Below are 23,371 nucleotides of genomic sequence, written 5' to 3'. Positions count from 1 at the left end.
TATTTTTTTTAAATTCTATTTTAAATGAAATTTTCTTTTTCACTTGTATAACTCGTTCGAAAATTGATAAATCAATTTCTTAAAAATTAATAATCATAAACTCAACAATTGAAAGTAAATATTAATTAATAATTGAATAAAAGTTCATTACCTATTTATTAATTAATTTAAAATTAATATTAAGCAATAATAAATGAATTAATTCATTTTCAAAAAATAATAATTTATTATTTAATAGAAGAAAAAAGAAAATTTATTTTTTTTGTAAAAAAATAGTAAAATTTCAGCAGCGATGGATTCAGAAAAGATTTTTGGAAGGGGTGAATATTTTTTTTTTTTTTTAAGAAAGATGTTCCCCCTGGATCTGCGATTAAATTTTAGTTACACATTAAAAAAGAATCCACATCTGGAGACTTGGAATAAAAAAGAAAATTTTCGTTTCAATTCTTCGGTACATTTTTTGAAGTGTACAGTTAGTAATGTTTGATGTTCATTTAAGTTGCACTAACACCATGAAGTATGTAACGACAGCTCCCAAAACCTGTTAATTAAAAATAATTATAATTTAATTGAAATTTTTATTTACTTTTTATTTATTTATTTCATTTATTTATTATTTTTTTGAAATAATTAACAAAATTTTTTAATTTATTTTTATTATTTTAATAATTATTATCTAATTTTTAAATTTACTATTTAATTTCATTTTTTTTTTGTTTTAATAAATTAATTTATTTTGTAACCATTTTAAAAATTTTGTTAAAAAAAGATAAAATAAAATAAAAAAATTAATAAATTCTCACCGAAGCGAACAAGTCGAGGGATACTGTGAAAAACTTCGCCCCTGATATTGACATTGCTTTTTGACACTGTTGACATACAATTTGAACAAAAGTTTTTGCCTCCTCCGAACCATCGTACCAATGACAAGAATAAGCAGCTTCCATGACTGAGGAACTCTGGAAAATTAGTAATTTTTTTTTTTCATCACTTTTACATTAAATTTTAAGTAAAATATATAAATTATGTAAAAGTAAAAATTAAATAAACTTTCGACAATATAATCTTGTTTGTTAATAAACAATTAGAAGTTTAAAAAAATTATTTTAAAAATTACCGCTCTATTGGCGCTCGGACATTTTAGATTCGTCATTTTGAAAATTTCAAATACTATTTTTTAAAAGATTTCGTAATTAAAATTAAGAAAAGTTTAATTATTTTAATTGTCAGAAAGTTACCTCTTCGATGAGTCGGTTGCCAAAAATGCAGAAAAGAAATACTTGACCCAGTGTGTATAACAAGTAACCAATTGTGGAAGCAGCATAAACGTTAATTCCATTTACCTATTAAAATTGTAAGAGTTTACAAAAAAAGTTTTTTTTTAATAAAAAAAAGTACAATATTATACATTGTTTTTAAAAAGTATAAAAGAAAACAATTTTTTTTCCAAACAATTCTATATATATATATATATATATATATATATATATATATATATATATATATATATAAAACAAGAACTTTAACAGTTAAAAGTTTTTATACTTTATTTTATTCATTGTTTCGTAAAATTTCAATTTATTGAAAAATTACCTTTGTAGCTTGATATGCAAGTAGAGTTAGAGTTATAGTCGTTGCCAACATGTGTAATAGCAGTGCCACGCCATAAGCATCGCCAACAGCCGTTACCAATCTAGAATATAACAAAAAATTTTCAATTTCCGTAACCTCTGAAAAGTTCAAAATTTTCTAAAAAAAAAAAGTAAAAAAATAAGGAAAATATGGATTATTTTTAAATCTTCACTCTTGAGGAGTTATTAAAAAAACTGAAATAATGTCGTGATTATTTTTCCCAACTATAGTCAAAATCGTGAGGTGGATGATAATTTTAAAAATTTAATCGTCCGTATATTATATGCATAATAATTATTTTTCATATTTAAAAATTACTTGAGGAAAACAAAAATTATTGAAAATAATTAATGATTATGTCCATGATTAAGTTTACGTAAAAATTTAACGATTTCCTTGAAAAGAAATGCCTTCTTAAAAATTCATTGTATTAGCCTCATGGCTAATTCATTAAAAACTGATGCAATGACGTGTACTTGAAAGCTCGTAAAATGTCATTACTTAACTAATTTATTAATGTTGGAATGTAGTCTTTATAAGCTTAGAAGTTCAACTTAATTTAATTATATGACCAAGAGGCAAAAACAACGAAAAGTTGATGTAACAAGTAGTTGACTTGAAAAATTATTTATTTAAAAGAGTATAATAGCAGTTAATGTTATTCATTGCCATTCTATTTGATCAATAAATACTTGTAGTACCTTGAGGCAATAACAATAATATTTTTAACAACAGATAATATAAAATTTCGCAAAATAGAAAATTACTTTTTTCCCCCTTAAAAATGAAGTAAATTACTAACATGTTAACAATTTTACTTTTATAATTCTTAAAATTCACATTAATTAAAATTCTCTGTTGACAAAAAACACTTTTAATATTAAAACACTTTTTTACCAATACAACAGTTCTTTAATCACTAAAGCACTTTTCTAATCACTGTATTATTCTTTTACAATTTTTTAAAAATAAAACTTTTTTTATTTCTATTTATAATTTATTTAAATTAATTATATTAATTTTTTATCATAACAATGTCAATTTTCACAATTTTTCGCTTTGTATTTCAAAATGCTCTTCATCTGAGACAACGAACGAAGCTTATGTGATACATTTAAAAATGAATAAATTTTTTCAAAATCCAGGTACCTGTTCATAAATCTATTCTCGAATACTTACAAAAACGAACTTTGATTTTTAATTTCTTTTTTTTATTTTATCAATTTATTATTTACTTTTTTTAAAAACTTTTTATTGAATCGGGATTCAGATTTGTAATCAGCGACCTCAAAAACCCCCGAGTAACAAATTTCAATCAGATTTGAGTAATTATAAAAAATTAATTCGCCATTTTGGATCCGCCATTTTGAATTTTTGGAATTAGCGTTCTCAGAAACCCCAGAGTAACAAATTTCAATTAAATTTGAGTAATTGTGAAAAAGTTTGTCATTTTAGGTAAAATTAATAAATTTTTTTGGCTGACAAGCGCTTTTTTAAATTCAAAATCGAAACAAATTAAAATATATACTAATGGATATTTTTCAATTAAAATCTTTTGGACACTTTTTTCTCTATTTAAAGAACGTTATGACAGAAAAATTTTTTTCTTAAATTACATTTAAAAAAACTAGACTTTTTAGACTATTTTTGAAAAAAAAGATGGGTTTAATGTCATTTTTGGAAAATTTTGCCAATGTCATTTGAAAGAGTGATCCCAAATATGGTAAGAAACGGATGTTTGAATATTTTTATGGCTTCTGTACACCAATTGTAAGAGATTGAAATTCATGTTGAAAAACAGCACATCTTATGTGTTTAAGGGTTAATTCGAGTTCATTTTATTATTTCTTGTCAAAACAATTTTTACTGAATAAACTTTTTTTAATTATAAAGTTTCAATAAGGAACAGAATATGATTTTCTAATAAAACGGTGATTTCAATGCTTATTTGTCATGGAAGTGAAAATTCTACAATACAGAATCAAATAAATCAATAATTATAGGAACTGTTCGAGCATTAATATCCCTTTCAGTGTTTGTGACATTATTGAAGAATACCAACGCATTAGTGTTACATTTTTTATTTGGAAAATTTATGATTACGATAAATTTTTAAAGAAATTAAGTTTAGATGCCTTAAATTTTAATCAGACTTAATTTTATTTCTTAATTGTAATAATAAATCCAATTCGTCTGCTACTAAGTTCGCCTCTCAAACATTATTATTAGAGTCTATGCCAGGATCCCAATATGGTTACTTATTTTATATCTGCGTACTGTGCTCATGGGCATTAACGGGTTAATAGTATAAATACAAACATAAGTGGAAATTACAGTACAATTTTTTTTCATTCCTTCCGTTTTCTTTGTATTCACCTTATGAATATTAAAAAGGAATTTAAAATTATTGTCTCTATACTATTGTGTTATCAATTTATGTTATTATGCTACAAAAGAATAGAAAAGAAATGTAATTTAAAACTATGAAAATTTTCAATTCCTCGCTTCCTACTAAGGTATAGAAAGAAGAACAACTTTCTGTACTTCGTACATAAAAAGTAGATTATTTGTTCAAATATTAAATCCACTTGACCCTATAAAAGAATATTCTCTCAATATTTATATAGTAATTAATATTTCATTAGGGTTATTTATTGACTATGTGTTTTGTATATCCTCGTATATTGACACATTTGACAAAAAATTGTCTTCTCGACTTAATATAATGGATAATGAAATGAATTATTGAATTATATACCTCCCCTGTAGGTTTCTCTGCGTAATTACTATATTTTTCATCTGAGATATGAATTTTCCACATCATTTATGTATGTTAATCAGAAAACAAAAATTAATAATTTAATTCAACTTTTTAAAGAAAAAAAATGTTAATATATAATTTGCGTGTTATTGTTGGGACAATTGTTTATCAGTCGTACTCTTCCCGGCGAATTGGTCGACTATAGAGTACGGCCCCCGTTGCGGTCAATATCGCGCATACTGCTCATTAATATTTTATAAATGTGAGAACTTCAACACTCGTAGACTTTCTAACATCTCTTTGATGTCACATAACTGTCATCTGTTACCAGAGAATCACCAAAACTTTTAACTTTTTTCTTGACAATAAATTATGTTTTGTAATAATAATAATTGTAATAGTATTAATAATATTACTATTCCAATAACATTGTCATAATTATTATTATTATTATTTGTAGCCGAAAGTGGAAAATCTGTTGATCCAGATACCTGAATGTGGGATTGTTATTGCAATAAAAAGATAAATTTTCCATTTTATCGAAAATGGATATTCTATTAGATTATTGTTACTATGAATTATAAATTTCAGTGAGACTCAAAAATATTTACTTTCGAAGAATTTACATGAAACTGATAGTATTTCAAGCAACTGGCATATAGAATACTTTATTGTGAATGATTCAGAACCTATACAATTGTTAAAACTATGTAGAGACTTTAAGTCTTTAACAGTTCGTCGTTTCAATCTTATACACGATCACGTGCACCATTTCGATTTTATATTATGTATAAGCAAAAGTAACGTTTATTTCTTTTTTGCAATGAACGTTTTCCAATTTATGTTTGTAGGTAAAATTTTTAACCACATGTAATCTTTGTTCAATGAAAATTGGAAGTTTTTTTTCTGTTAGGGATCATTTGACAAGTGAATTGATGAAATAGTTTGTGAATTAGTTCGATATGTTGAATAATCAAACTATGATTCAAAATTAAAAATAGTTCCCTCCAACATTTATATCATTTACAAATAATATAAATGAAAATTTTTTTAGTAATGCTTTTATATGCTTAGTTGATAAATAGTGACTTATTTCTATGAATGTGAAGACGATTAAATGTAAAGTCGATTAAATTCTAGAGAAATGATGAATAATAATTAAAGCTCACCTCACGACGTGCTTATGTCTTTCAACCCAGTACTTGATGGCACTTCTTACGAGCATTTCTTGCTTCTTTGTTAGTCCATTTGGACCAACTCCACCATTAAATGTCATTCCTGCTGTTGGCCTAAAGGTCGCAGTGAAATCTTGACGATTACTGTAAATCCCTCGAACGTCAAGATCTAACATGTTATTTTCACCTCCTTCATTTGGTGGCACTTGACTATCTCTAAGGTGCTCTGCACTTCCAGCCTTGAAAGTAATTTTATTAATAGAATTTAATATTTTGTTGAAAAATTAAATTCAGAATTAGTAAACGGTTTTCCTTTTGTGGACACTGACCTTAAATAATTCACTGCTGTTTGGTACGACCGTATCCAAAGTGGCACTGAGCTCCATGAGGGGCTTCATTATTTGTTTAAGATGCTGAAGTTGTTCGCAGGCGAACAATAACCATGAGCAGAAGAGGACGTCCAATGAATTTGAGTCTGTCATTGTTACAAGGAGGAAGTAAAATTGGTATATGAGCATAAGAACATGTTTCATTCCATGTCTAGCGTCAAATGGATACCATGCTCGAAGCATCAGTCTTGGGATCTGAGAAATTAACCGAAAAGATTAGTAAACGTTTCATTCATTTTGTTATTATGCTTTTAATTCGACATTTTAGAATTTTTTATAAGCTTCTATGTTGGAATTCAAGCATCATTAGCGATGCATATTCACTGGGATACTAAAGACGTTGATACTCTCAATGTCTCAATTAGGGTAATTTTGAAACAAAAGACATTTATATTCTGAATCTACTTATAATTCTCTCGCTTTTTGGGGTCCAAGGATAAATAAAAAAAAGTTCTAAAATTACCTCAACGGTTGATGTTTCATTTGTCACCGGATCAGTGATAGTTTTTACGGAATCGCCAATAAATGTGAGAGTTGTCCAGGAAAAAACTGCAAGACAAGTTGCTGCTCCCACACAAAATAGTAATCTTCTCATTTTTGTCAAGGCTATAGAATGATATCTGGCATTACTTTCTGCGAATAATGGATGACTATTTGGATTATTCCAGATTGCTAATGTTCTGTAAAAAAGTTTACTCCTCACGCCAAAGTATATAATTTTCACCACGCTGTGCGTGAAGAAAAGCATTGTTATCGTATTAGCTGTTAAATCATCGACATCACCACTTTCGAGCACCAAATTAAATGCCATACATCCAAATTGCATGAGGATCAGGAAGAAATGAACCTGTAATTTAATTTTTTTTTTTAATAACGATGAAAATTTTTTGTCTGATGTTCTACAAATTAAGGTATCGGGATTTTATATGGTTAATCGAGGTATCTGTAATAAATTATAAGTCAGTGTTAAGGTAGAATCTTAAGTGGGATTGTGGTTATGAATTACCAATAGGGTTAATTTAATGGTAAATTTGTAAATATCAATTTTGGGTTAAAGGTTCATCCAACCTAAAGTAAAAATATTTTTCTGATGATAAGGTAAAGAGATGATCATTATCCTTGACGTCATAGTGGAATCCTTTTATTTAAACTATAATCCCAATGTTAAAGCAAATATCCATGTTTAAGAGAGGAAGCAGTACGTGACGTAGAGAAACGGCATTGATTTGGCAAACCTTTTCAATACCATTGCTCCACAGGAAGCATTCTAGTAAAATCCGAGGATCTTAGAAAGGAGAGGGACGACAAAGTTCACAGCGTGCACCTCATAGAGGTTCCTGCTGAGCTGAACTTCGCTCACCGATGGTGTAGACCTAATTTAGACAACGTTGAACCATAACAAAAAGAAAGAGGCCCAGGGCCTCTTAATAATTCTAACGAGAGAATTACTCTCTTAAACGAGTCCAGACGAAAGATAGACAGTACCCAGAATACAAGAAGACTGGTAGCCAATGAAATGGAGAAGCAGTTAGTTGCAGTCGTATTGGCCCCGATAATACCCCATCAGAAGCAGGAGTGAATTAGCGAGGACAAGCCTCAGGGACTACCAGAGGGGACTTCGAGAAGGTTCTGCTTCCAGACCGAAGACTCACTATACCTGTACGAAATAGATGTAATGTGTTCAAATGCAAAAACCCCTTAGTGGCCTCTTACGATACACAATGGCTTGTGGATTAATTATTCTCTTACGCTGACTAATCAGGGTCCACAGTTGGTGAGTCCTATTCGAATCGACGACACCAAGAGCGGGCCTTCAAATTCAGGTACCCAGAGTTCGTTAGGTCTATCGGATGAAATCACGTTTACCTGCCTAGGGAGTCAGATCAATCTTAGACTTGCCGGACCGACACGACGCTTTCCATCATCATCTGTATGCTACTGCTCTACGAGAAAATCCAGGCTAGCAGTAAGCAGAGTGGGGCACAATTCAAATCCCTTGAGACCCATTGTACCAAACTCCAGTTCGCTTGTTTTAATGCAACTTATTCAGAGTTCTATTCTCTTCCAGAAGTCCAGTATCTTTTCTATCGATAATTTGCCATCTTGCTCAAAGTCACTGATTGCTTGGCCCCAGCTAGAAAGTCTGATCCTAGTCAACGCTGAGACGTCTACTCTTTCATTTCCCTCAATGTCCTGAATTACCCGGTACCCAGATCGATGAAAGTTTATGTACTGAACCCGAGTGATTCATTTCGCTACGGAATTTCCCGAAGAGTTTTGATTCTATTGTAAGATTTTTCAGAGTCCTTTGAGCCTCATGACTATCCACACTAATACTAATCCTTTTACCCTTTGTTCCTTTTGGAATGGACATTTGGGTGCAAGTTACAAATGCACAGATCTCAGCTTGCTAGACCTTTAGTAAAATGTAGAGGTTCTTCCACCAGTATGAAGCCCAACGCAGCTGTTGGCGTGGTCCTCATAGCCCCTGTAATACCTCTAAAAACCCAATGGTTTCTAGAGTTGGTCCAGTTTCTCTTTTACAGTTATTAGTTGAGTCCTAGACCACCAAACAACCACTGTTTGTAGAAATCTGGATTTTAAAATCATCTGATAGAGCCAGTTCACCATATTAGGTATCAGTTCCCACGATGAACCTATTACCCTTCTACACGTCCAAAAAGCAGTACAGAACCTTCCATACCGATCTTCGAAATGTTCCTCCCAACTCAGCTTATTATCCAGGATTACTTAGCTGATTCGAAAAAAGAAATTTCTTTACCATAAAATATCGGTTTATCTCTAAACTTGGAACCCTGTATTTTTTTGTGAAAACTACTATCTTCGTTTTATCTGAGTTCATAGAAAGTCCCGCTGGATTGTACCAGTCTTTGACAATCTTAAGTGCACTTTCCGTAAGTTCCAAGAGGGTCTCAATAGTATGCCCTCTTACAATTATAAGGAAATCATCTACATAACTTTGGCATAATATCTCTGATTATTGAGATTTCTAAGCATTTTTTTTAAGCATTTTTTTTCTAAGCATTTTTGTTGTGATGCCATCAAGCACCACAACAAAGGAGAAAGAACCCCTTCTTACTCTTTTAAGACAAGACTTGTTACTCTAGCCATATTATTCAGTAACTTTGAGGGATCATAGTGGTATAGCTATATTTTCATTATTTACATATACACAAATAAAAAAGATATTTAAAAATTGTACTTACACTACAGTAAATTTTGTGAGCGAATTTCTTTGCATCACCATAATAATTAAACATAAAGTGTCCACTGATTTGCATCAATCGAAGATTGGGCATTAGGTCTGAGACCAAGCCCTGTTGCTTGAATTTCATCATCTAAAATTTCAAAATCACTTTACTTATTACAATTTTCCAATTTTTTCATTATTTATTTTTCTATTATTACTTTTTCACTTTATCGGTAAAATTAAATTAAAATTATTTTATTCAATATTTGTTTGCTGACAATTATTTTTATTAACCCCTTCACTGTAGCGGTTTCCAACATGAAAATGCCTTTAATAATCATATATTATGAATGTCATTGACTATTATAAAGTTTTTTGTGTTACCTGAATCCTAATCATTAGGTCATAATTAACAAATTAAAAATGGCGGGTCCAAAATGTCGACCAAAAAAATTTAAAAGTTATCCAATCCGGTCATTTTGAAGCCGCCATTCTAAATTTTTAAATTTTGATCAAAGGTTTGGAATCAGCGACTCCAAAAAACCCCCAAGTGAGCATTGTCAGAAAAATTCTGCTAACTATTAAATTTCTCGGCCGCCATTTTGAATTTTCATCAAAGATTTGAATTCACCGACCCAAAAAACCCCCAAGTGAGCATTATCAGAAAAATTTTGTTAACTTTTAAATTTTTCGGCCGCCATTTTGGATTTTTAAATTTTGACTAAAGATTTGGATTCAGCGTTCAAGAAATCGTGAAATATGAGAATATCATGTTTAAAAAGAAAGAAAGAAAATTTAGCACACTTGTGGCATGAAAACTTTATTTTAACAACACTGTTAAAGGGGTTAACTTTCTTGCTTGAAATTTTTTAACTTAAGTTTACTTTTTATTTTAATAATTTTTTTGGGGTTTTTATTTTATTGTTCCTTTTTTTTATTTCATTAAATTTTTTATTATTCTTTGTTTTTATAAAAAAAAATTTTTATTATTAACATTTTTTATCGTATTGTTTATTTCTTTTTTTTCGTTATTTATTGTTTATTGTAGTTCGATTAAAAGACTAGAGAAGAATAATATAGCAACTATAGAAACTTCTTTACAGAAGGGAAATAATCCGTAGATGCATAAAGTTCGATTTTTGTCGTTTACAAGTGGCATTCACCTGCACGTACGTTATTATTGATTGAAATTTTTATAATCTTGAATAAGACACAATCCAAGGGTGTCAATGAGAAAATTTCTATATCACGTGTGCAAATCCATATATATATATATATAATAACGAAGGACAGTGAAAATTTTAAATAATGTAATTTCAAGATCAAATATTTTTCTTGACAAAAAATAATTACATTTTTTTTTACTACAATTTAGTTTTTCTCACATTAGACATATTTTTTTAGTCATATATATTATATAGTAAAGTTATTGTCATTAAATTGTTTCTATAGTTTATAAAAGTTTCGTTTAATTAATTATTAAATTTCTTTATTCCCCTTTGTTTATAATTTAATACTATATTTATTTATTTAGAATTAAAAGTTATTAATTGTTGTTGTTTTTTTTTTGAATTTATTATAATAAATGAATAATTAAAAGTGACTGTTTGTGTTTTCCCGCGAACGCGACAATAGTTGGGGAATCACCAAAAATCACATGAGGCATCTAAGTGGTCCTTAAGGTCAGTACACACACATTTTTGGCACATCGAACATTCACGTGATTCCCCAAAATTGATAGAAATTCTATCAAACAAATTTTGAATTAAAAAAACAGAATTATTAATTGTCAATCATTTAATGAAATAAAAAAATGTTTATAAATAAAAAACGCAAATTTTTTTCCGAATAGTAGAAATAAAAAAAAAGAAAAAAAAATGAGATGTTAAAGACGCGTTCGAGAGCAACAGGTCGATCTGTACCTTGAAAGTTTTTTGTTTTCCTTAAACTTTTTCAATCACTATTATAGTCTCACAGACACAATCACAAAAAAAATTGGATTTTTTTTACGAAAAAAAAGGAAAAAAAAATTTTTTTTTCTGTTAAAACACTCTTTTCTTTGCACACAACTTTTAAAAAGAAATTTATGGATGAACGAGCAAACGTGCCCGCATCCGTCGCGACATCGGTCACTTTTCCAACCCTCTTTGTTTTCCACCACTAATACTTAATTACAGATAGTTGCCCCTACTAATGTATGGAAAGCAATTCGACTTGCGCGTCCCTACCCAGACGTGGACCAATGGGAGGGCTTTTCATTAAACGCCTGCGCGAATGTAATCCACACGTTCTTCCGAACGCCATTGTACATTTTTTTTTCAAACAGTCGCTAGATTGTGGATTCTCCTTAATTATTCATAGATTGAAAATGAACGGATATTGATGCCAAGTTTCCATCCTTATACAGATGAATTCGAACTTGAGATACACCCGTCATATTATGGTTTGCAATGTGACATTAAATAATTATACAAATTGATGCGTGTAAAGTAAAAAATTCCTGTCGACAATTCTGAAATATTTTTAAACCAAAAAAATAATTGAAAAACAATAATTAAATAAGTAAAAAATGTATAAAAATAAATAAATAAAAAGTAAATTAAAAAATTAAAATTAAATAAACATTGAAATATAAAAATAAAAAAAAGTAAATTAAAATAAAAAAAAAATGAAAAGTAAATAGAAAATTAAAATATAGAATTAAATAAATAACAATAAATAAATAATTGTAAAATAAATAAGTAACAAAAAAAATAAATTCAATTTGATAACCAAAATTTAAACAAAATACAAAAATAAAGAAGTAAAAAATTAAATGAAAAAATTAAGAAAACATACAATATTAAAGTAAGTATAAAATAAACAAACAAAAGATTTGAAATTAAAATATGAAACTAAAGAAGCATAAGAATGAAAAAGTTAAAACTGACATAAATAAAAAAAATAAACTATTCAATAATAACTAAGAAAAAAATAGAAAATTAAAAACTAATTAAAATAACTAAAACATAAAAATAATAAAAACATAATGAAACAATAAAAATATGTTTAACAAATAATTGAAAAGAATTAATTATTATTTATATTTATTATTACTATTCATTTATTATTAGAAAAATATTAATTTAATAAAATAATATTATTTAACAATTTTTTTCTATTTTATTAATTTCAAAATAAAAATACGTAAATTTATTTTATTAAAATACTTTAAAAAATAAATTTTTAAATGAAGTAGATAATTTTTTTTATAAATTTTATAAATGAGACAAAAAAAATTATGGAATATAAATTAAAAATATATAAATATAAACAATTTTAAATAATTTTATTAATAAACAAATAAGACATTCAATTAAAATAAATTATACACTGAATTGTAAAGAATTGACTACATTACATTTTTATCGAATTTTTTTTTCGCATGGCAAAATTTATAATATATGATTATCTCTAATTTGTATAAAATAATTTATATTGCAGAGACAATAATTTAAATTTAAGGATAGTTTTAAGGTCAATTGTCTAAAAATAGTAAAAAACAATAGTTCATATATAATTATTGACCTATATATAAATGAGTTGTCAAATATTGTATATAGCATTCCGCATGTATTTATCGACTTATATAATGTATGTCCATCCTTTAAGACAACTATTGTAAAAGCAAATTAATTATTGATAATTCTAATTCTTGTGACAATAGAATGAAAAACCATTCAAATACACATATGTATATAAAATTATACCATTGTAATATGTGCTACAAAAAGGTGTAATTTATTTGACGAGTCGTTAACGATATTCCTAATTATATGGTTCCATTTGCCGTATAATGAGAAATCAATTTTTGAAATTATTTCTAATTACCCATACGATAGGATATTTAAAAATACTTATTTTTTTTTCTTCCACCTTTGAAATTAATTAATTGGTAATTAATTATTTATTCTCAATATTTTTAATAATTTCAAATTTCAAATTATAATGATTTTTTTGTGGTAATAATATTATCACAAATCATTAAAATATTTAAATTTAAAATATTTATCAATAAATTATTAGAAATTGCTATTTATTAATAAATTTTACTAATTCAAAGACAAAATGTAAATCCCTAATTCAAATTAGTTTTTATAAAATTGAATTCAGGGAGAATGAAATCATTAAGAGAAAAAAAAATAAATAAAAAATTAAATGAATTAAATTAAATTAAATTAAATTAAATTAAATTAAATTAAATTAAATTAAATTAAATTAATTAATTAATTAATTAATTAATTAATTTAATTTAATTAAATTAAATTAAATTAATTAATTAATTAATTAATTAATTAATTTAATTAAATTAAATTTTAATTAGTTAAAAACAAATAATTTTACTAATGAAATACTTAATAACAACTCATTTTTAGTTAAATTTACTTTCAGATTACGTCAAAAGTTCTTTTGTCAAAATTTAAAAATTCAAAATGGCGATCAAAAAAATTTTAAACTTATCGAATCTGTCTATTTTGAATTTTTTAATTTTGATCAAAGATTTGGATTCTTTAACTCCAAAGACTGCCGAGTGAGCATATTCAGATAAATTCTATTAATTTTTAAATTTCTGGGTCGACATTTAAACGCCGCCATTTTGAATTTTTAAATTTTGACCAATTAACTTTGTTATAAAAAAATATGTTAAATAATGTACATTACAATTTTCATAAGATTCTTAAAGTAAGTTAAAAAATTAAATAATGTAACTAAAAAAAGACAAAGTGATTTTTTTAAATAAAAAATTTTTTGAAAAACTTATTAATACTCGTAATATTTTTAATAATAAATATACGTTCTCTATTACTTAAAATGAATTAAAACTTATTAATTTAAGAGCAAAAAATAAAATTACGAAAAATCAAGTTTGCAAATTTTTAATTTAATAATTTTTTGAAATATTGTACATTTTAATTTATCCACAATGCTGGTAATCCTACAAATAAAAGAGGTAAGTGCAAATAAACAAATTGTTATTTTTCGCAGTCATTTTTTGAAATTTAAAAAATTTTAACCTATTTTTTTATCATTTCATTCAAAACCATTTTCTTGTCATTTTGATTATATTTATAAAAACGAAAAAAAAGATTTTTTTGCAAAATAACTATTTTTAAATAGTTGATGATAAATTACAATTATAATTATAAAAACTAGTTGGTTTTTTTTTAGTTTTCAAATTTCTTTTTGAATCTACAGGTAAAAATTCAATTTGAATAGTCTTTTGTTTGAATCGCCTTAGTAACGCAGTTATTATTATTTTTTTGACATATTTCTCGTGACATATTATTCGAAAGCGAAAATAAGTTAATTTTCAGAAAAAATCTTCGAAAAAATATAAAAAATCCAAAAAGAAAATTCATCATATCTGTAACGTCTGTAATAATTAATTACTGAAATTGTCAGGTAAAAATCCCTTTCTTTTTTTGATGATTGAAAAAATATTTTTGCAAAAATTAATTTTATTTACACTTTCAAATTTAAAAAAGTGAGAATATAATTCAATAAAATTGTAATTAAAAAATAAAAATTTTATTTATTTATTTTGTTAATTTCAATAATTTTTTTGTTTTTTGCATTTTTTAGTATGTAAAAATAATTTTTATTATAATGTTAACTTAAAAATAAAGTTTTTAAATATTGAAATATGCATTTAAATAATTAGTTTTTTTTACATTTATCAAACAAAGAAAAATTATTGAATTACTCTTTAAAAAAAATTGATCTTTAATTTCAGGTATGAAGGTGAAAATTTTTTCATTCTTCATTGGAATTTCGATTCTTATAGCAATTTGTCAAGGACTATCCCTCAGTAGACACGGTATTTAAATTTTTCTTTAAAATTAGAAAAAAAACAGGGAAAATTCCCAATAAATTATTGTATAGAATATTGAAAGAAATTATTATTTTTTTATTATTTTTGATTGTTTATTTGATATTTTATTATTTGCAATTTTTAATTTTTAATAATGCTAATTTTAATTTTTTAATTTTAATTGCATCATTTTTTTATAAACATACATTTTCCATATCAAAGTGAAAATTAATAATTAATAATTTCTTTCAATTCAGTGAATAGTTTGAAATTACTTTAAAAGAATTTGATATTTGCATTTTATTTAAATCCAATAACAATGAATTATATGACAAAGAAATAATTTTTTTTTTTGAATTTTCACAATTTAGAGAGGGTAGCAGAAAAAATTCCATTTTTCATACCATTGAATGAAACAGCTTTAGATGAGAATTCGTCTATTAGAGAAAGGTACAAATTTTTTATTTTATATCCAAAATGAAATTATTTTTATTTCTTTCTTTTTTATATTACAATTTAATTTTTCTTTGTATATTTTAATTTATTTATTTAATTATTTTATTGCATTGCCTCCACATAGAGAAAATATTTTATTTTATTATTAATTTTTATTTGTTATTTAATATTATTTATTTATTTATTTTTTTATTATTTATTTATTTTATATTTAATTTAGATTTATTTACATTTTATTTATTTTAAAAATAGGGAATCTTCAAGATCGTCAATAACAAATTTTCATGAAAATCTCAACAGTTTTCCACGACTTATTGAAGAATTCATTATTCCATTGGATAATGATGATGAAGATTCATTGAAGACAATTAACGCTGAAGAAAAGCCGAAGAATGTGATTTTGCTTTTTATTCAAGAATCTGGAACGAGGGGTGAAAATATTTGGAGGGATTTACAAAAATCACACAATTTTCCCATTCATGGATATTTTCAAGTTTGTAGCTTTTTTTAATTAAATTAATTAATTTCAAAATTATTTTTTTAACGTAAATAATTGAATTTATTAATTTCAATAATATTTTTTTATTGTTTTTTTATTCGTTAATAATAAATAATTAATTACATTCACAAATTTCAATATCATTTTTTATATTTTTAACCTTAATTAATTTAATTAATTAATTTAAAAATTATTTCTTTACTTATTTCCTTATTTATAAAATTATTAATTAAATAAATTTATTAAATTAATTAATTTCAATTTTATTTTCTATTATTTATCATAATTAATTTATTACTAAATTTATTGAATTTCAAGATTATTTTTTATTATTTATGATAAATAATTAATTAATTATATTAATTATAATTTTAAGTTTATTTTGTATTATTTACCATAATTAATTCACTAAATCATTAAATTAATTAATTTTAGAATTATTATTTGTTATTTTCAATTATTTAATTTCAGAAATAATTTCAAAATTCATTTTCTATTTCTAATATTAATAATTCTATGATTTTGTATTTATTTAAGTTATGAATTTATTAAATTTAATATTTTTGTATTAAAGTTAAACGATCGAAATTAGTAATTTAAAGATTATTTATATAGAAATTTATATTTATAGAAATTACTAATTAATAGATCTATATTTATTAATTTTTTTATTTTTATTGTAAATTTGTAATTTGTCAATTTTTTTGAAAATAAATTATAATTAATTTAAGGGTTGTCGGCATGAGGAAAATTTCTACAAATTTCCCCTAGAAAAAAGCATGAATTCTGAATATTTATCGGAATGCGATTGTCGAGGATTTCTACAAAGGAACGTGGTAAATTTATTGGAGTGGGCTCATCGGATGAAAATGATAATGACCAGTGTTGTTACACGGCAAAAATTGAAAAGAACTTTGGAAATTAATGGTAAAATTAAATTTAAACAAACATTTCTTTTAGCGATTATAATAATTTCTTGAAGTTCAATATAATTAAATATTTTTAAATATTACCGCGCTTTTATGCAATTGAATGCTCATACAGATGGCGCACACTTTTTTTTCTCACTTTTATGTTATTTCCCTTTTTTCGTAGGCTGGAGTCCCATGGTAGCGTTTTGCGTTGCGTTTTGTAACTAGGCAATGAGTGCAAATAGAGCAAACCTATATCTGTATCTCTCTCACACTCATGGCCTAGTTACAAAACGCAACGCAAAACGCTGTCATGGGACTCCAGCCTTAGGCTGAATTCCCATGGCAGCGTTTTGCGTTGCGTTTTGTAACTAGGCAATGAGTATGAGAGAGATGGAGATATATGTTTGCTATATTTGCACTAATGGCCTAGTTACAAAACGCAACGCAAAACGGTGCCATGGGACTGCACCCTTATTGTTCCCATATTTATTTTTTGTACTGAACTATTATTATTTATTTTGAATTTGAAAATTTTGTTTACAGAAATTTTTCCATCAACAAAAGTCAATCTTGAGTCTTCTTTACTTGCGAGAGAGGCGCCAATTCTTCGCATGGAATTATTTGGCGAGCATTCCAAATTGCAAAATAATTGGCATCTGATGGATTTAAATAAAGAAAAATTACCCTTTGACAAATTGACAGGAGGTAAAAAGAAAAATATTTATTATTTAGAGAAATTTTTTTTTTCAAAAGAAAATTTTCCAACAATTTTTTTTTATTACAGAGGAAGAATTGAATGGATTTTTTGGACAATTCTCAATGATTAGAATCGCCATGTTTGAAAAATGGTTAATTTCCTTATTCAATAATAAGGAGAAAATTGAAGATCTCAAAGGGAATTTAGTGGAATTAGTGAAGGACACAATTGCAAAAACAAAATTTTTGCCTGATGATAAAAATTTTGTTTTCATTGCATTTTCACCTGGCAATGAACTTTCAGCGGCTGTTGATTTCATAAAGCAGGTTAAGAAAATTTTGAATTTTTCAAAAGAAATTATTTTATTTTTTTTTTACAAATTGGAAAGTAATAAAAAAAATTTTTTTTTTATAATTAAATTTTTTAAATTTAATCAATAGGTTTCGAGTGAGGACACACTTTTACTTGTGACGGGAACTTGCTCCGAGGAGGGGAAAGGAATTCCATTTTTTGCTCGTGGCCCTGGATCGACAAATTTTAATGAAGCAACTTCAATTTTGGATCTTCCTCTATTAGTGAAACGTACAGCATCAAATTGCGAGGGACTTTGGTGTAAATTTGAATCCTTTAATCGAAAATTTGATCTTAAGAAGAGACATTCCAAAAGAACTGTCAAAAATCAAGTTCCTGATGTAGTGGTAATTAAATTATTTTAATTATCCTTTTGTAGAAATAATTATTTTCCAATTTTCATCACTTTTCGTCTATTTGCGCAATTTCTGAACGTATAGTTAGAGCTTCTGCGCATGCTCCAAGTTAGTTCAGAACTTCTGCGCATGTCCAAAGTGTACGCCTTTAGAAAAAAACACAAATATGATTTTTTTAAATTTAATTCAAGGTGGAGGCTTCGACACTGACTCAAAATGTGACTGATGGGATCAATAATACGATTGCTGATTTGACAACGAATGTCCCTGATAAGAAGGAAATTACAAATTCAACAATTGCCAATGTGTCATCGATAACGACCATATTACCTCCTGAAGTTGCAGTGGCTTCTTTACAGAATTTGGTAAATATTCCTTCTTATCGATTTCCCTACAAAGTCTCTGCTAAAAAAAAATAAAAAAAAAAAATTTTGTAAAAATAAATTAACGTTTCCAATTTTATGATTTTTATACAGCAATTGACGAATTCATCTTTGGAGAATAATACTTTGGATGTCGGTAATTCAACGAACGTTACAAATATTGTGGATTCGATGACAAATTCTACTCTTGATGTTATTGTACCTGCTGTAACTGTTGAGTATTTTTACTTTTAATTTAATTTATCTTTACTACTTTATTTAATCAAAATTAATTGAAATTAAAAATTAAACATCTAATCCTTCTGCGCATTTGAGTGTAAAAATTACTGTTGCGAAAGTCCCTCTTCTGCGCACGCTCATGACTAGTTTATCTTTTGCGCATGTCACGACATGCGCAAAATCAGAGTTTCAACAACTTCTTAGAATTTTGATTCGATTTCACTGAATTTTAAAATAATTTTAATTTAATAAAGACAAAAAATTATCGTTAAAGACTAAAAAATAAACTATAATTGAATTATCATTTCGGAGAGAGTTTAATTTTTAATTTGGAAAAATAGGAAAAAGAAATAAAATGAAATAAAAAAAATAATTTTCTATATAACAAAATATATTTGTATAAATAATTATTAATTATTTTATTTTTCATAGAAATTAGAAAAAGTGATTGCTGGAAATAATTCAAAGGGTGCTAATGAAACAATCAATGAAACAAAAATCACGACTGTTGACGACGTTATAAGGAATACAATTGTTGAGTATTATAAACATTTAATTAAATTTAATTTAAAATTTAACATTAAAAAAAGGAAAAATAACCATAAGTAGAGAATAAATATTTTTTTAACTTTTAAGAAAATTTTTAATTTTAAGGAAGAAAAGTCAACTACTGCCAAGAAGAGTGAGGAGGAAGTTAACATTTATAGCAAAGTTGATGAAGAACATATTCAATTTGAAGAAAATTTTCAGGTATTTATATTTATTTTTTATTTATTATTTTCCAATCTTTCTATTAATTTATTTATTAAAAAAATTTGTTTAATTAAATCGTGATTATCAAAAAGTTTTGAAAATTAACTCTTAATGTTTTCCATTTTGTTTATTATTTTTTAGTCTTTCTATTTATTTATTTATTAAGAAAAATTAAAAATTAAATCAAAAATTGTGAAAAAGTTATGAAAATTAACTCTTATTTTTTTCCATTTAGAACAATACAAATGGAGGAAATGAGACGGAAAATAATAATGCTATTTCGGAGGCATCCGATTACTCAAAACAAACCTCGACCGTTGTAATTAGCGTAGCAACGTCCTTCGCTGCTCTATTACTTTTTCAATTCTAAAAACTTTCTATTTTATTTTTCTTTAATTAAAAACATTTTTTTGTCCTAAAACTTTTTTCCCTTTTTCTTTATCTTTTTTTTTGAAATAAAATCAAATTTTTTTTTCTTCATTAATTTTTTTTAATTTCATTCGAAGTTAAATTATATCTACTCTCGTGCTTTTTTTATGTTTATAAGAAAAAAGAAACATGTAATTTTTGTTTGCTAATAATTATAAACTTGAAATTTTGTAAATATGAAATTTCAATAAAAAAAAACATTGCAACGAGTATATTTTCTTTTAATGCCTTAAAAGTAAAATTTAAAACACGTTTTATTTTTATAAAATAAGTTAAATAGTTTAAAAAAACGAATACATTAAATTAATTAAATCTTTAATAAATAGAATTTAAATAATTTTTTTAAATTAGTAATCAGTAAAATACAAAACTATTCTAATACAAAATTATTCGAATTATGGAAATAAATTTTATTTTTCCTTTTATTATATTAATGGAATAAATTAATTTTTAAAAATGTTGCATAATTACGACTTTTTTTTTGCTCTCTTTCGCCGGAAAATAAATTTACAATAAAAATGCAAACACGGTTTGAAATTTATAATGCATGCGTATACCTGAAATGCACTCGCGAATTACTTTCGTAATTTCAAGCAAAACTATATGCTGCAATCGTATAAAATCGTGATCTTGATTATGCTTTATGAACAAGACATCGCACAGTAGTTGTAACTTAATGTACATATGGTCCAATTCCTATATAAATAGAATTTAATAGAAAATTTGTGAAAACAGGATTTAATGCATTTTTAAAAACAGATAATATTTCAATCTCGTATGTTTTATTTAATATTTATTATAATCAAATTTTTTAAAACGATTCAATTATTTTCAAAAAAATATTCAAAATTCAATTATTTCCAATATCTAGTATTTTAATAAAAATTTGCAAAAGAATTCAATTATTTAAAAAAAAAAAATTGATAAAATTCATCCAAAATTCAATTATTTTCATGAATAATAAAATTTCCACACGAATTTAATTAAAATTCAAATTAGTTATTTAAAATAATGTTTATAAAATTCTTATGAAGAATTTAATTATTTTCAAAAATAACAAAAATTTTCACAGAAATTCAATTCTTTTTAAACATTTTAATAAAATTTTTCGCAATAATTCAATTATTTTTATATAAATAATGAAATTCTTCTCAGGAATTCAATTATTTTTGAAAATTATAATAAAATTCTAAGCAATTATTCAATTATTTTTATAAATAATAAAATTCATATGAGGATTTCAATTATTTTAAATACAATTTTACAGGAATTGCTCAAAAAATTAAATTATTCTTGTAATTTTAATTTCAATTCCTCGAAAAAATCAATTATTTAAAAAAATGTTTTTTTTAAATTCTTTGGAAGAATTCAATATTATTTACAAAAAATTAGAATTTTTCACAGGAATTCAATTATTTTCAAATATTTTAATAAAATTGTTCAAAAGAAGCCAATTATTTTAAATAGAATTTGAATTAATTTTTTGAAATTATTAAATTTATTATTCGTTTAGATTTTAATTAAATTCTTCCCAAGAATTCAATTATTTACATAAATAATTCTTCGAAAGAATTCAATAATGTCGATAAATAACAAAATTATTCCCGAAAATTCAATTATTTTGAGGCATTTTAATTAAATTCTTTGCAAAAATTCAATTATTTTCATTAATAACAATATTTATCGCACAAGAATTCAATTATTTTTAAAAATTATAAATTTCTTCTTGGTAATTCAATTATTTTTAAAAATTATAAATTTCTTCTTGGTAATTCAATTATTTTAAAAAATTCTAATAAAATCGTTCGCAAGAATTCAATTATTTTAATTAATAATAAAATGCTTTTTAGGAATTCTATTATTTTCAAAAAAATTTAATAAAATACCACATAGACAATTAGACATTCAATTATTATTGTCGAAAATTTTAATAGTACCTATTCTTTGTAAAATTTAATTATTTTTAAAAACTTTTCGTAATTCAGTGATTTTTAATATCTATTATTTTCATAAAATTTCTAAACAAAATTCAATTATTTAAAATTTTTTTTTGTAAAAATCTTCGTAAGAATTCAATTATTTTCGCATGAATAATAAAAATTTCTCAGGAATTCAATTATTTAAATTAAAATTTGCATAAAATTAGTCGAAAGAAATCAATTATTAAAAAAATTTTTATAAAATTCTTTGCTAGAATGAAATTATTTTTATAAATATTTAAATTCTTTCATGAATGATAAAATTCGTTGCAGGAATTCCATTATAAAAATTGGGAAAAAGTCAGGAAAATGAAATATAGAATGAAATTTTTGTCAGTTTTGTAAAAGTGTCTAAAATAATTTTGTCCCCTATAATATTTATTGTTATAAGAATGTTGAAAAATTTTATATACAGTTTTGTGGTTAACCGGTAAGAAATATTTTTATGAATGTGGTAAAATTAAAGAATAAAAAATTCTCTGCTATCTCATTGGAGAAAAAAATCATTTTACAACACTATTAATAATATAGCACAAGTTTTTGCATTGAACTTGATACGAAATTTCACGATAAGTTTGTCATAATATTCAAGCAAGATTGAAGCAAGATTTAAAAGTTCCACCTAACAGATTTTAAAAATTCAAAATGTCGAATTCGATATGGCTACCAAAATTTAAAAAATTAACCAGCTTAACTTGAAATTCGTCAGTCGGAAGGGGTTTAAAGTTGTTAAATTGAAATTTTTTTGTTAATTTAAAAATTCAAAATGGCGGATACAAATCTGTCGACCCAAGATGACGGAACATTTTAAAATTTATGCATTTCTATCAAAATGCGTTACTTGGGGTCCTTTAGATCGCTGAATCCGAATTTAATGTCAGCTTTAAAAAATTCAAAATGGCGGATACAATATGGCAGCCAGAAAAATTTAAAAATTCACTAATTTGTATAAAAATGTTCACTCGGGGGTTTATGGGGTCGCTGAATCCGAATCTTATGTCAGATTTTAAAAATTCAAAATGGGGGATACAACATATCGAAAAAAATTTCAAAAATGCTTAAAACTCGTAAATCGTTAATTAAACTATAATTTTCTAAATTGTTTGAAAATTTATGGTCCAAAAGGAGACTTTTTTTTCGCCAGACCGCGAAGGAATTAATATTTGATGAATATTGCCACAATATTGCACTGCAATAATATTCCGGTAAAATTTCAAAGAAATATTGTCGTAATATATTGTCTGAATTTTCACTTTTTTTTAATTAATCATTATACAGTAATAAAGCACTTTTATAATTAAAACACTTTTTTTCTG

General features: G+C 25.1%; 2 protein-coding genes across 3 annotated transcripts; one reads left to right on the top strand and one right to left on the bottom strand.

The window, feature by feature from the left end:
• Positions 1-209: 209 nt before the first annotated feature.
• LOC122512003 (odorant receptor coreceptor) lies at positions 210-23,330 on the bottom strand. 2 transcript variants are annotated; one of them, XM_043627691.1, is made up of 10 exons: positions 23,186-23,330; positions 9,553-9,559; positions 9,185-9,316; positions 6,421-6,804; positions 5,898-6,152; positions 5,563-5,807; positions 1,594-1,693; positions 1,239-1,343; positions 804-959; positions 210-541 (listed from the first exon to the last, which is right to left on the bottom strand). In XM_043627691.1, the coding sequence occupies exons 3-10, from the start codon at positions 9,314-9,316 to the stop codon at positions 491-493; spliced, it is 1,428 nt and encodes a 475-aa protein (XP_043483626.1). In that variant the 5' UTR covers positions 9,553-9,559; positions 23,186-23,330; the 3' UTR covers positions 210-490. The 2 variants fall into 2 exon arrangements, with proteins under 2 accessions (XP_043483626.1, XP_043483559.1); XM_043627624.1 differs by lacking the exons at positions 9,553-9,559; positions 23,186-23,330 and adding an exon at positions 11,091-11,318 and having other exon boundaries at positions 211-541.
• Positions 16,741-20,167, top strand: LOC122511932. Its single transcript, XM_043627532.1, has 9 exons — positions 16,741-16,901; positions 17,432-17,593; positions 17,673-17,911; positions 18,026-18,283; positions 18,484-18,657; positions 18,769-18,888; positions 19,327-19,428; positions 19,549-19,644; positions 19,883-20,167. Exons 1-9 carry the CDS (start codon positions 16,754-16,756, stop codon positions 20,015-20,017), a joined length of 1,434 nt encoding a protein of 477 aa, XP_043483467.1. The 5' UTR covers positions 16,741-16,753; the 3' UTR covers positions 20,018-20,167.
• Positions 23,331-23,371: the final 41 nt, after the last annotated feature.

The sequence above is a fragment of the Leptopilina heterotoma genome, unplaced genomic scaffold (assembly GCF_015476425.1).
Source record: "Leptopilina heterotoma isolate Lh14 unplaced genomic scaffold, ASM1547642v1 Lhet_1, whole genome shotgun sequence".
Taxonomy (NCBI): domain Eukaryota; kingdom Metazoa; phylum Arthropoda; class Insecta; order Hymenoptera; family Figitidae; genus Leptopilina; species Leptopilina heterotoma.
This window is presented reverse-complemented; position numbering and strand designations above follow the sequence as displayed.